This window comes from Myotis davidii, unplaced genomic scaffold, assembly GCF_000327345.1.
Source record: "Myotis davidii unplaced genomic scaffold, ASM32734v1 scaffold135, whole genome shotgun sequence".
Taxonomy (NCBI): domain Eukaryota; kingdom Metazoa; phylum Chordata; class Mammalia; order Chiroptera; family Vespertilionidae; genus Myotis; species Myotis davidii.
In genome coordinates this window covers 4,977,336-4,990,964 of record NW_006289813.1, presented here as the reverse complement: position 1 = coordinate 4,990,964, position 13,629 = coordinate 4,977,336, and the positions used below count along the sequence as shown (strand labels likewise).

At 41.0% G+C, this 13,629-nt stretch overlaps 2 protein-coding genes across 2 annotated transcripts in view; one reads left to right on the top strand and one right to left on the bottom strand.

Annotated features, from left to right (window-relative positions):
* DIMT1 (DIM1 dimethyladenosine transferase 1 homolog) overlaps positions 1-5,855 on the bottom strand; it is a 21,621-nt gene extending 15,766 nt beyond the window's left edge. The window contains exons 1-2 of the mRNA XM_006762490.2: positions 5,650-5,855; positions 5,477-5,507 (exon numbers count right to left, since the gene is read on the bottom strand). Coding sequence (XP_006762553.1) covers positions 5,477-5,507; positions 5,650-5,855 — 237 coding nt within the window. The remainder of the gene's footprint in view (positions 1-5,476; positions 5,508-5,649) is intronic.
* Positions 5,801-13,629, top strand: part of IPO11 (importin 11) — a 138,026-nt gene continuing 130,197 nt past the window's right edge. Inside the window, exon 1 of the mRNA XM_006762425.2 lies at positions 5,801-5,966. The gene's annotated coding sequence lies outside the window, so the exon portion shown is untranslated. The remainder of the gene's footprint in view (positions 5,967-13,629) is intronic.

Here is a 13,629-nt window from a genome sequence, read left to right as displayed (position 1 = left end):
AGGGGAGGGGGAGGGAGAGGCACGGGCCCGCCCCCCGGCTCGCTCTGGGCTCCGCCCCCAGGAAGAGGGCCGGCCTTGCAGCCCAGGGGCTGCCGGGCATTGTAGTCAAGAGCTAGAGGAAAGCCTAACCGTGGAAGCCTACAGGTCCCAGAAGACACCGCGCTACCGATTCTGAAAGTTTGGATTGGCTAGGCTTGATCTGGGCATGGCCTGTCGCCCCAGTGAGCACAGTTGGTTAGATAGGTTTTGGTATGGTAATCCCCGTGGTTAAATGGGTTTTGGTATGGCACTCCGGGGATTGTGGAGGTTTAAATTCTATAATGCGATTAGGCCTGGTGGAGGCTTTATAGAAGCCAGGTTCTGGGATCATTGATGTCCAAAGAAGAGGATGATGTGGAACTGCATTGTATCATTACAATGTAATGTATCACCGTCTCTCACTCCTGTTTCCCAGAACAGGTTGGGATGGAAACCCAGGATGTTGGGTTGAGGAATTTGCTCCTCTGGGGGAGTGATTTCTCTACTTGCGCTTTGGAAAGCAATCCCGAGAGCAGAATGTAATAAGTGTCTAGTTCCACTAGGGCAGCGGTTCTCAACCTGTGGGTCGCGACCCCTTTGGGGTCGAACCACCCTTTCACAGGGGTCACCTAAGACCATCGGAAAACACATATATAATTACATATTGTTTTTGTGATTAATCACTATGCTTTAATTATGTTCAATTTGTAACAATGAAAATACATCCTGCATATCAGATATTTACATTATGATTCATAACAGTAGCAAAATTACAGTTATGAAGTAGCAACGAAAATAATTTTATGGTTGGGGGTCACCGCAACATGAGGAACTGTATTAAAGGGTCGCGGCATTAGGAAGGTTGAGTACCACTGCACTAGGGCTACTAGTTGCTTCGCTTCTATTCAAGCCATGTCCTTCTCCCTACACATTTATTGAGCTCCAGCTGTTTATTAAATACTGCTGGGTGGTGGGGAGTCAGAGTTAAATAGGGAACTGGCCTCCTCAAAGTTTATTCCATTAAGAGAGACAAAAACTACTAAATTCAGTAAAAGTGGTAATTGGTATGCACTGGGTATTGTGCTAGGAAAGGTGCCCAACCGTACAAGGTATCCAGAGTACATGGTCCCTCTCTGTTGTGCCTGCCAGAATAATGGCTTTAGTTTTTAATGTTTCTGTGTGTGCCCTGTTTCCTTGAAGAAGTTTTCTTCTGTCATGACCAAAGCTGACTCTTCCCTGCGCAATTAATTTTGTGTATTCCCAAGCCTTGGTCTTTCTTTGCTGTGCTTTATTTAACACAGGAGAAAACAACTACCTATTTCATTCCACTAATCATTAATTTAGTGCACAATTCTGGAAAATCTAGTGTGCCAGACACTGTATCAAATGTTAGAAATAAAAAGATGAACATGACATGATCCCTGCTTTTAAAGAATTTTTCTGTCAAGAGGGAGACATGCAAATAACTGCAATCGTGGAACCATTTCCTGATCAATTAAGTGTCAGGTGCTTTAGTTACATGAACTCATTCAACATTTTCAAACAGTTCTTTGAAATAGGTCTTATCATTATATCCATTTTACAGATGAAGAAATTGAATGAAAAAAAGAGATTAATATGTTGCTGAAGATCATACAGTACAGATGACAGTCTCCTCTTGAGCCTAGGTCTATATTCCAAAAACTGTGCTAATATTAGAGGATATTAGGGAACATTTTCAAAATATGATATTTGAGCTGAGTCTTTAAAGGACAAACAAAAGTTAACCAAGGAAAGTTTGGGACTTCAAAGGGAACAGTACTAATAACGCCAAAATATAAAGATGTTTAAGGGGAAAAAAAGAAGCTTGGTATAGGTGAGGAATAAGTAGGTATGGTAAATAGGGACTTACTGTGAAGGAGCTAAAAGTGAACTGCTGGAGTTCACACAGCAGTGCAAATAGACATTCATGGACTCCACATTTAGCTGGGTTCTGAACCCTGCCCAGTCCCCTCTTGTTGCATTCCCTCCAATCTTCCTCTGTCATTCTCCACATTGGATCTTCAAGTTTTCTTAATTCTTCTCAGTCTTCCTTCCCTATCACCTCTGCAGCTCCTCAGCTGAAGACCTTGCCTTTTACATCACAGAAGGAATGCAAGATCACCTTAAGGACATTCTGGTCTTCCCAGGCACTGTTCTACACACAGGAGGAACGGTGATGAGCAAAATAAAGTGGAGCTTACATTCTAGTGAGGAAAAAACAGACGTTATGTCAGGCGGTGATACGTGTAAAGAAATGTAAAGCAGAGGAGAGCCCAGCAGGGTGGTTGGGAGAGCTTATTTTATGTTGACAATAAGGATGGAAACCAAATGATAATTTTCTTTTGGAGTAAAATAGCAAGACTTTCCTGAAAGAGGTCACATATTTTAATCCACATAAACTAAATGACTGAAGTGAATATACCCATTTAGTTTACCTCGAGACTAAGTTAGTGTTTGTCTGGCTATAAGCCTTAAGCTATCTATATCAGAAACACTAGGACACACAAAATTCATATGTTGAAGCCTTAATCTCTAGTGCCTCAAAATGTGACTATATTTAGAGATAGGGCCTTTAAAAAGGCGACTGAATTAAAACGAGGACTTCAGGGTGTGACCTAATTCAATGTGACTGGTGTCTGTGTGAAAGAAGGAAATTTGGACAGAGATACCTGGGGTGTGTGCACAGAGGAAAGACTATGTTAGAACACTGGGAGAAGGCGACCATCTGCAAGCTAGAAGAGAGGTCTCAGGAGAAACCAATCCTGCTGACATCTTGATCATGGACTTGTAGCCTTCAGAACTGTGAAAAAATAAATTTCTCTTATTAAGACTGGGATATTTTGTTATGGCAGCCCTAGCAAACTATTATAGCATGTAATGAAAGTTCCCATTCCCAAGCCCACCCAAAACATTCTGCATCAGAGTAGGATTGGGCCCTGGAAAATTCATTTTAACCGACCCTCTAGGAGTTTCTGACACACATGGAAGGTGGGGCATTCACTACTTTTTACACCAGTGGTTCTCAACCTTCCTAATGCCGCGACACTTTAATACAGTTCCTCATGTTGTGGTGACCCCCAATTTCATTGTTACAAATTGAACATAATTAAAGCATAGTGATTAATCACAAAAACAATATGTAATTATGTATTTGTTTTCCGATGGTCTTAGGCAACTCCTGTGAAAGGGTCGTTCGACCCCAAAGGGGTTGCGACCCACAGGTTGAGAACCACTGTTTTACACTAAGATAATAGTTGATGAATTTCTACAGAAATGAAGAAAGATGGGGAGAGCTACCATAATCAACACAGGGAAATTATTCTATTAATTGGGGTCACTTATTATTCTGGTCAAATTTCATCCATTTTTCCCTGCCTGGTGTGGCTCAGTAGGTTGGGTGTTGCAGCCTATTGATGTTTCTCTCTTATATCCATGATGTTTCTCTCTCTCCCTCTCCCTTCTTCTCTCTAACAATCAATTTAAAAAATCTTCAAAATTTTTCATCTATTTTTTTTTCTATTAGCCAAGACAGCATTCAGAAGTAAGACAATATTGAATGTACCATGGAGCCATGAGTCCTAGGGAATTGTGTGATGCTGGGTTATGAACTGTAATAAAGAAATGAGCATTGGAAATTTATGCTGGAATGCATTAGTTCTCTTTGCAACTATGAATGGCTTAGTAATTGTAAAAAATAATTTCATGCTTTCTCTTCATGTTTATACCCTTTATTAATTAAAATAATTTTTTTTCAATTTGGGTGTGCACAATTATGCACTGCCATTCTTAGAGTTTTTTGTTGTTAATAAAATGATTTTAACTTAAAATAGAATTAAAATAGCATTTTATTTGATAGAAGAAGAGGCTTATTTACATTCACAGCATGTTTGAAATGATAACATTTTAAATGTGCCAGGGAACATAATAAATAAAAATAAAATGTTGTGGGTTTTTTTGTGAAGGAAGCCAATGTTTCTTTAATTTAGCATTTGCTTCACCAACTGGCTACTTTCTCTTTTTAGTTCTCAACTGTTTTTTTTTAGGGGGGGGGCGAGGAGGGGAAGGAGGGAAGCACTGCATTTATATTTCAAATATATTCTAAACAGATCCAATTATGATTTAATTTAAATTAGTTTAAATATTTGTTTGTCTTCTCTAGAGAACCTGAGATTGAGAATATAACAATGAAATGCGGCTGTACACATTTGTTTTGTATATAGTATGTGACTAGATTGTACATTAATAGTTTCTGAAGCTAGAACCTCTAAGTGATTCTTAATTTGGGGTCTTGAAGTTTGTGTAGGCAAAATTTTGTGTATGTGCATTTTTTCTAAATTACAGCTTTCTTTAGATTTCCAAAGGATCCATTATCCTAAATAGAAAAAAAACTATTGTTCTAGGCCAATTTCTTCATTTTAGTTCCAATTAGGCTATTTTTCATTCTTTATCACATATTCCTTATAGCCTTGTTATGAACCAGCAGTGTTGACATTAGCTGGAAACTCATAAATGAAGAATTTCAAGCCCCACCTCAGACCAACTAAATCAGGATGTATTTTTTAACAAGATCCCCATGTGATTCTATGCATACTTAAAATTTGAGAAGTACTTTTTTACTTTAGAAGATAGTTAAGCCCCCAAAACCACTAAAAAAAAAGAAACCGCCAAAAAAAAAGAAACCCCGCAATATCATCCAACTGAGCATAAAAATCCTGTTAGCATTTTAGCATATATTTATTCCCCAAAAGGAGACCATCCTGGATGTAATCCACTCTTTTCTCAATGCATTGTGAATGTGTTAACATGTCAACAAATACACGTCCACATAATTTTTCGTGGCCAATTTGTATTTTATTACATATGCACACATCATGATTTATCATTTATTTTTTTGGTGGTCATTTAGGTAAATTTCTTATGTTTGCTTTTAAAAACAGTCCTGTATGATGAACATCCTTACAATGCCGAACTTATGATTGTCTGGTTCAAATCTTAACACAGAGTCTTACTTCTGGTAGCTGTGTGACCTTAGGCAGGTTACTTGACTTCTCTGTGCTTTAGTTTCTTTATCTGTAAAATGGGCATGATAAAAAGCACCTCATAGAGTTGACTTGAGGATTAAAATTCATGATTCATGTAAAGATTTTAGTACTGTTTCTGGCACATACTAAATGCTCATTAAATGTTATCTACTATTATTAATCTATAAACACAACTATTTCCTCACAACTTCATTCTAAACATAAGAAAACTTAGGTCACTAAGCTAGATAGTAGCAGAGGCAGGGAGAACTGGAACTTCCTTTTTAATCTTTCCATCCTTGCCATTGTTCTGGAATAGAGCGCCCAAGCATAGGATCTTAAAAAATAAATATTCGTGAGAGGGTTGACTGATGATAGTAGGATTATTTTGATAACTCTTCTTCGCAGAGACATACCCGTAAAACAATGCCGGTTAGCAGCTGATATCTAGAAGAGGGAAGGGTAAATAGTTCGGCTTTAAAGTTCAGTCAACCAGGAGACGACTTTTCCCCAAAGTCGCGGGGCAACCCGGACCTATGATTCCTATGGTTCCAGATCCCGCTGAGTCCCGGCTCCCCGCTCTCTCTACTGCGCAAGCGCACACTGCTGAGCTAGCCAACCGGCGCCTTTGGTTTCGAAGAGAAAGCCCCGCCCCTTTCTTCCCTCCGCTGTCCTATCGCCTCCTAGCTTGGCCTTCTCCACGCGCCGTGGGAGTGTGACGCAGTATTCGAGCGTCCACATCGCGTGGAGCTGCGACGCCGAACATGGCGCGTTCCTAGAAGCGGCTTTCGGCATCAGTAGGTGGCGGCGTGGGGACTGGGAGCTTGGGGCGCCGGACCAACCGACGCCGCTTCGTGTTGGGAAGTGAAAGCGGGAGAGCCGGGCTGTTCCGGACCTAACCAACCGGTGAGGCTCCCGCCCGAGGCCCCCAGAACGCTGAGTAGAAGGGAGGAGTGGGCTGGGCTGCGGAGCCCCGGAGACCCGGGAGGACCGCGGGGCTACCGGGAAAGGAGGGGTAGCCTGGCGCGGCGAGGGCCTGCGGGCTTGGTGCTTTGCGTAACCCTGGGAACCCGTGGGAGCTCAGGGCTGTGCCAGTCGGACGGGAGCTGGAAGCATGGTCACGGAGGAATCGGGGTGCAGGAAGGCAGGCACTGTGTGCCCAGAGAGGAGAGCGTGGGGTGCCCATTGTGGCTGCGGTTGCGGGCCAGGGTGGTGCATTTGCCCTTGAGGGATAGAGACCCCGGTCGTCTTTAGTGTAAAACCACTACTGCTAATAGCAATGCTGGGAAAGCTTTAATTAAACATTAGACCCTTGCTACCCTTTAATGAACAAGTGAAGGAAGTTTGCACATTTTCGGAGAGGACCTGCTTGCTGAGGTATGGCCGCCAGTGCTGAAGCCCAGCGATTTCGGCAGCTTTATATTTGGGGGTCTTGGTGATTCAGCAAATCTATTTGAGGCCCACTGCATTTATTTTTTTATGACATGGTGATTGAGGGAAGTCGTATTTCAGAATGACTTGACCAAATAGCAAGGACTGGTGAGTTGTTCGCTGGTGCCAAGATTGCTGTTTGCAATATTCTCTCCCCACCCCAGTTTAAAGGAACTCAGTTGTAGTGGGCTAGAGTCCTTGAAATTTGGTTATTCTTCAGAAGGGAGTAAGGAAGAGTGTTTTACAGCCATACTTTTTTTTTTTTCTTGGATAAGGGAGGTCACTCCTCCATTTTCACATTATTTCAAACCTCTGTTCAGTTCAGAGGTTTCAAATTAAGGACAGAGTGACTACAATGGAAGATACTCATTGCACAATATCTTTTCTTACATCTTTAGTCACTGAGGAAGATTTTTGTGAAATTACAATGAAAATCTCTCCTTACTGATTTTGATAGGATTGTGGAATCCCCCCCCCCTCCCCAACCTAGCACAGGGAATAGTAGAAACAGTTTAATTATAGCAATGCATTGTGGCAATATGTTACAGCTCTAGGGCAGCTGGCTTGCCCTGTCCTAATTAGACTTCCTATAGCAGAAGAGAATTCTCACCAAAACCGATTTAGTTATGGTAATATGATTAGAGGTTCTAAGCAAATATGTGAAGATTATTTTATAATTAATGTAAAAATCCTTAGATTATGTGATACGTATATTGAATGGGTATGCATTCAGATTAAACCAGAATCAAAAGAATGCTTGTAGGATGAGATGCTAAAGAGTCTCCCAGAGAAAAATACACATATTTTTCCATAAATAAAAATATTCATATTTTGATAGATAATGTTTGATTAGATAAATTTTTTAGCCTTTGAGTTTTGTGTATGTATGTATATGTGTGTGTGTTTCTATTTATCTTGGGCTTCTCCTAATTTCTTGTTATTGCTGGCAATATTATTCATTCCTTTCTTTTTCTGTCTGCACCAGATGGGGATTGTCAGTTAATATCAGGTGTTTCAGGGAATAGCAAGACACACTTGGTGCAGGTGTGAGTCTGAAGTGCCTTTGTTTGGTTTTGTAATATCAGGCCGATTACAGATAAGCTCACAATTACAAGCTTTGTCGAGTTCGAGCTGGATCAGTGTTCTCCACTCTTGCTACTCAACGTGTGGTATATGGCCTCACCTGAGAATATGTTAGAAATGCACTATCTCGCCCTAGCCGGTTTGGTTCAGTGGATAGAGCCTTGGCCTGTGGACTGAAGGGTCCCAGGTTGGATTCCGGTGAAGGGCACATGCCTGGGTTGCTGGCTAGGTCCCTGGTAGGGGGCATGGAGGAGGCAGCAGATCAATGACTCTCATCATTGATGTTTCTCTCTCCTTCTCCCTTCCTCTCTAAAAGCAATAAAAATATATTTTAAAAAAAGAAATGCACAATCTCAGCCTTGATCCCAGATTTACTAAATCAGAATCTGCATTTTAACAAGTGCTCCACATGATATGACACACTAGTTTGGTAAAGAAGACTGAGGTTATGCACAAACCTGCATTAAAATTATAGCATCATTTATTTTGATTTGAGGTGATCTTTTGCTGATTATTGAGTCTCATGTATCTGGTTGAAGAAACTAAGGCCTAGCAAGGGTAAGTGACTTGCATAAGGTCACACATATCTAGATTTAAAACCCAGGTTCTGACTCATTCCAGTGCTTTTTGTTTGACAGATTATTAAAACTGAACCAAAGCATTCATGAATGACAGCAGGGTATACACTCAACAACAAACATTTATTGAGTAATGGGCAGGCAGTCCAGTAATCCTGTGTGTCTCTAATAACTACTTGGGTTTCCTTTGGTGGTTATTAACCCAACATCTCCTTTCTTCCTTACTCTTTCCTGGATAATGTTGCTTTCTACTTCACAGAGGAAATGAAAGACATTGGTGGGAACTTCATTGCTTTTTTCCTGTTTCATCCTCAAATGTGTTTATCTCTACCTGTCCATCTTTAATTGTGCTCTTAGGTTTTTCTCCTCAGTGACAGTGTTTCCTCAGTGTATCAGTTTGCTAGGGCTGCCATAACAAAATACTTTGGATTGGGTGACTTAAACAACAGGAATTTATTTTCTTACAGTTTGGGAGCCTGGAAGTCTAAGATAAAGATTCCAGTGGGATTGGTTTCCTCTGAGGCCTCTTTCCTTGATTCACAATGGCAGCACTCTTTCTGCCTCTTTACCTGATCATACCTTCGTGCACTGGAACCTCTGGTATCTTTTATTTTAACGAGGATAATGGCCTGATTTTAACTTAATCACTTCTTCAAAAACCTTATCTCTAATTTTGAAGATACTGGGATGAGGGCTCCAACATATCAATTTTTGGGGAACATAATCCGTAACACTTGGTTAATCCCTTTTTTTTGCTGTGGGTTGGCACTAACTTATCAGGATTTAAACACACTCATCTTAAATTCTCACTCTAGATTCATCTTCAGTTTCATCTGTAATTATTTCTTTACGTTTCTTGAAAGTTGCCTATATTCATTTTTTCCACCTCCTTATTACTTTTTTTCTTCCATATATTGAAGTCTGGTAATCCGCTTCAGCCACTGAATTTAATTGATCTCTTTGTTTTGAAATGTACTGGAATCTTTTAAATCATTTGACATTTTGACTATCCGTCCTTTGAAAATGCTGTTATGTTTCTGCAACACTATGATCTGTGGACTGAAGGGTCCTGGGTTCGATTCCCAACAAGGGGACATGCGTGGGTCGCAGCTCAGTCCCCAGTAGGAGAGATGGTATGTAATTGTGGGGACATTACTGGACATGCAGCCTATACATGTGTTAATGAATTAATTTTTATGAGTGCAGTGACTCCTGAGGCTAAACTCTCAAAACAATGAGATTCTTCTAAGACAGAACAAGGCCAGTAATTGGAAACTACCAAAGGTGTGTATATTTGGACAGGATCTAGTTGATGTCAATATGTTTTCTGCCTGCTATTCTTTTTTTTTTTTAACATATATTTTTATTGATTTCAGAGAGGGAGAGAGAGAAACATCAGTGATGAGAATCATTGATTGGCTGCCTTCTGCACACACACCACTGGGGATCGAGCCTGCAACCTGGGCATGTGCCCTTGACTGGAATCGAACCTGGGACCCTTCAGTCTGCAGGCCGATGCTCTATCCACTGAGCCAAACCTGCTAGGACCTCCTATTCTTTTTAAAAAATATATTTTTATTGATTTCAGAGAGGAAGGGAGGGAGACAGAAAAAAAACATCAATGATCAGAGAGAATCATTGATTGGCTGCCTCCTGTATACCCCCCACTGGGGATAGAGACTGCAACCAGGGCATATGCCTTGGCTGGGAATTGACCTTCTGGTTCATAGGTCAATGTTCAGGCACTGAGCCACACCATCTGGGACCCCCTAATCATCTTCTTCTTTTTTTAAAAAAAAATTAAATCTTTATTCAGATTATTACAGTTGTTCCTCTTTTTTTCCCCCATAGCTTCCCTCCGCCCGGTTCCCACCCCACCATCTACCCTTATCCTCCCACTGTCCTCACCCATAGGTATACGATTTTTTTCCAGTCTCTTCCCCCACCCCCCACACCTCTTTCCCCCTGAGAACTGTCAGTCCACTCCCTTTCTAGTCATATGGGTACTCCCTTGTAGGTAATTTACTGTTTTTCTCTTTTTCTCTTGCTGCTTTTAAGATTCTCTCTTTGTCTTTTGCTCTTGGCATTTTAATTATGATGTGTCTTGGTGTGGTCCTCTTTGGATTCCTTTTGTTTGGGGTTCTCCGTGCTTCCTGGACTTGTAAGTCTATTTCTTTCACCAGGTAGGGGAAGTTTTCTGTCATTATTTCTTCAAATAGGTTTTCAATATCTTGCTCTCTCTCATCTTCTGGTACCCCTATAATTCTGATGTTGGTACGCTTGAAGTTGTCCCCGAGGCTCCTTACACTACCTTGATTTTTGGATTCTTTTTTCTTTTTGCTTTTCCGGTTGGGTATTTTTTGCTTCTTCGTTTTTTAAATCTGACTTTATTTTTGGGATCCTCTTGTCTGCTGTTGGATCTCTGTATATTATTCTTTATTTCAGTCAGTGTATGCTTAATTTCTAGTTGGTCCTTTTTCATATCCGCGAGGGTCTCACTAAATTTATCGGTGGTTTCTAGAAAATTCTTGAAAAACCTTATAAGTGTGGTTTTGAACTCTATATCCTATAGTTTGCTTTCCTCCATTTCCCTCATTTGTGACCTGTTTCTTTGTCTCCACATTTTTTATGCTTCCCTGTGTTGATAGAGTGGCCTTGTGTGCTAGGTGTCCTATAGGGCCCAGTGGCTCAGCCTCCCCAATTACCTGAGGTGGACACTCTTGGTGCACCCCTTTGTGGGCTTTGTGCACCGTCTTGTTGTAGTTAAGCCTTGATTGTTGTAGTTATCACTGGAAGGAATTGACCTCCAAGCCAATTGGCTGTAAGAATCAGCTGTGTCTACGGTGGGAGAAATTCTGTCCTGAAGACACCCTTCTGGGGCAAGACTTGCTTTAGTGGGGCTTTGGTGCTCACTAAGTCTGCCCCCTGAGTGGGTCCCTTATGGATCTGAGGAGTTGTAATCTAGATGGTCCCACTCTGACCACTGGGTACACTGGCTCATGGACTTCTAAGGAGGTGCTAATTTAGCTTCTGCCTGAGACTACCCTGCAGGAGCTACGAAGAGATCTGCAGATTCCTCTTCCTTGTTTGGGGTTTGGAGATGCCCAGATGAGACCCAGCTGTGAAGCAGTGCAAGCTGCTGTGGGGCCTTGAGCCTTCTTTTGGATGTTCTGGGTCTCTCTGACCCAGCTTCAGTTTGTTAGGCAATTTTAGACTCAAAGGGCACGTCCATTCATATGCAAAAGCCTCTGCTAGCAGCTTGGATGGGGCGGGGCCTCAGGGAATCAACAGGGCGGAGCAAACAGCTATGGCTTATCCTCAGTCCTGCCCTAAGAGGTCCCGGGGTGTCAGTGTCCGGGTAATCCCTGCAAGCACCTCTGAGAGAAAGCCGCCCTTGAGTTCCAACCAATGCCAGACAGTCCAGTTTCTCCCCAAATGAGTAGAGTTGGGCTGTGGATCATGAGTTGACTTGCAGGAATTTAACTATCGTTGAAAAAAAAAATGACATCTTCCTCTAATCCCTCTGCTCTACTAGAAGTAGTATATGGTAAATATTAACATTGCTTATACATTTTACTAAAAGGCTACTTGTCAAGTTTTTATTTGTCCAATACCTGTTCTTTCCTGAGGAAAATTAGAGCTCTTTTAAATTATAAATGTCCATATTCTCAATGGCTTATATTTGGCCATATTTATCCTTCTCATAAAGTGAAATACTGCACTTCTTTTCTCATCAGGCAATGTCATCTTTTTCCTTATATTACTCTGCCTGTTCTTTTAAAAAAAAAACATTGATTTTTTTTTACAGAGAGGAAGGGAGAGGGATAGAGAGTTAGAAACATCGATGAGAGAGAAACATTGATCAGCTGCCTCCTGCACGCCCCCTACTGGAGATGTGCCTGCAACCAAGAAACATTCCCTTGACCAGAATAGAACCTGGGACCCTTTAGTCTGCAGGCCAATGCTCTATCCACTGAGCCAAACCAGTTAGGGCTATTCTGCCTGTTCTTATTCCATTTTCTCAGTCTTCTTTATGCTAAAACATTGCTTACGTTATCACATTTTCTTAAACTCTGTTATAATTGGTTTGTGTAAAGCTCAAAACACATTCAGGTCTTCAGCTCACTTTGTGTTTTTATAGAGAGTACTTTTAATGATTCAGTATTTAACTATAGAAGTAGAGACAGTGTTGTAAGGAAATTTTTTGCTTGTCATGTTTTGCTTTATGGTGAGGTTTTAATTTTCATATTTTTAATCCCATATTTTTTGTATTAATTTATTCTTTAGGTTCCCATTTGTTTCTTTTCCAAAGAAGCTATTTCACAGCATTTATTGACCTAACTTATTGAACCCTGAAAACCCTTGCTATATTTCTAGATGGTTGTCCTGGCCAACTGTCCACTAAGAATTCCATTGCCCTCGTCTTTCCCTGTCCTTGAAGGGAAAAGGAGGCTTGGAATATACTCTTTGGGGTGTAGCACTTACTTCTTACCATCAGGTGGCACTGCAGATTACTCACTTTATTTTTATATTCTTAGGAATGGTAGGTAGATCTAGTAGTGTGTTATCTGGTAAAGAAACAAGTTGATGTGGAACTATCATGGAGAAGACTTAGAAATGAAGTTAAACTAGGCTGTATACTTGAAACTAATACAAAATAATATTGATAAGAAAAAATAAAAATGCATCACTAAAACAAAAAAAGATGAAATTTAAGACATTTTAACAAATACTTATTTCCCTTTAATGTAATAGAGATGTATATAATATGTGAAGCTTAAAGGAAAGTAATCTATAAATTAGAACATTTTGTTTGGTTTTATTTTTCTCAGACTTAAATATTTTAGACTACTGTTTTTATAAACACCAAATAATAGAATATTAAGTGCTTCTTAGAGATGACTGAGTTAAAACTGCTGTTTGATTACAAGATTGAGTTCCCTGAGTGAGGAAATTGTTTTTTGGTAAACATTATTATCACAAATTTAGATAATCTGGCAGAACTGTTGCTTATCAATTCTTGTTACTGAAGATCAAGTTTGTAAGCCTTTTCTCCTGAACTTTTATGATGAGAGTGTAGTTAGTGACTACATTATCTACTTAAATGTGCTATATTTAGTATACTAGAGGCCCGGTGCACAAAAATTTGTGCACTGGTGGGGGGGCGGTTCCCTCAGCCAGGCCTATGCCCTCTTGCAATCTGGGACCCCTTGGAGGATGTCCACCTGCTGGCTTAGGCCTGCTCCCTGGGGGATTTGGCCCAAGCTGGCAGTCAGACATTCCTCTGGTAGCCCAGCAGCCCTTGTGGGGTGTCCACTTACCAGCATGTAGCAGAACTAAGCTATAGTTGGATATCCTTAGAGCTGCTGAGGAGGTGGGAGAGGCTCCCACCACCACCGCTGTGCTGGCAGCCATCAGCCTGGCTTGTGGCTGAGCAGAGCTCCCCCTGTGGGAGCGCACTGACCACGTGGACAGCT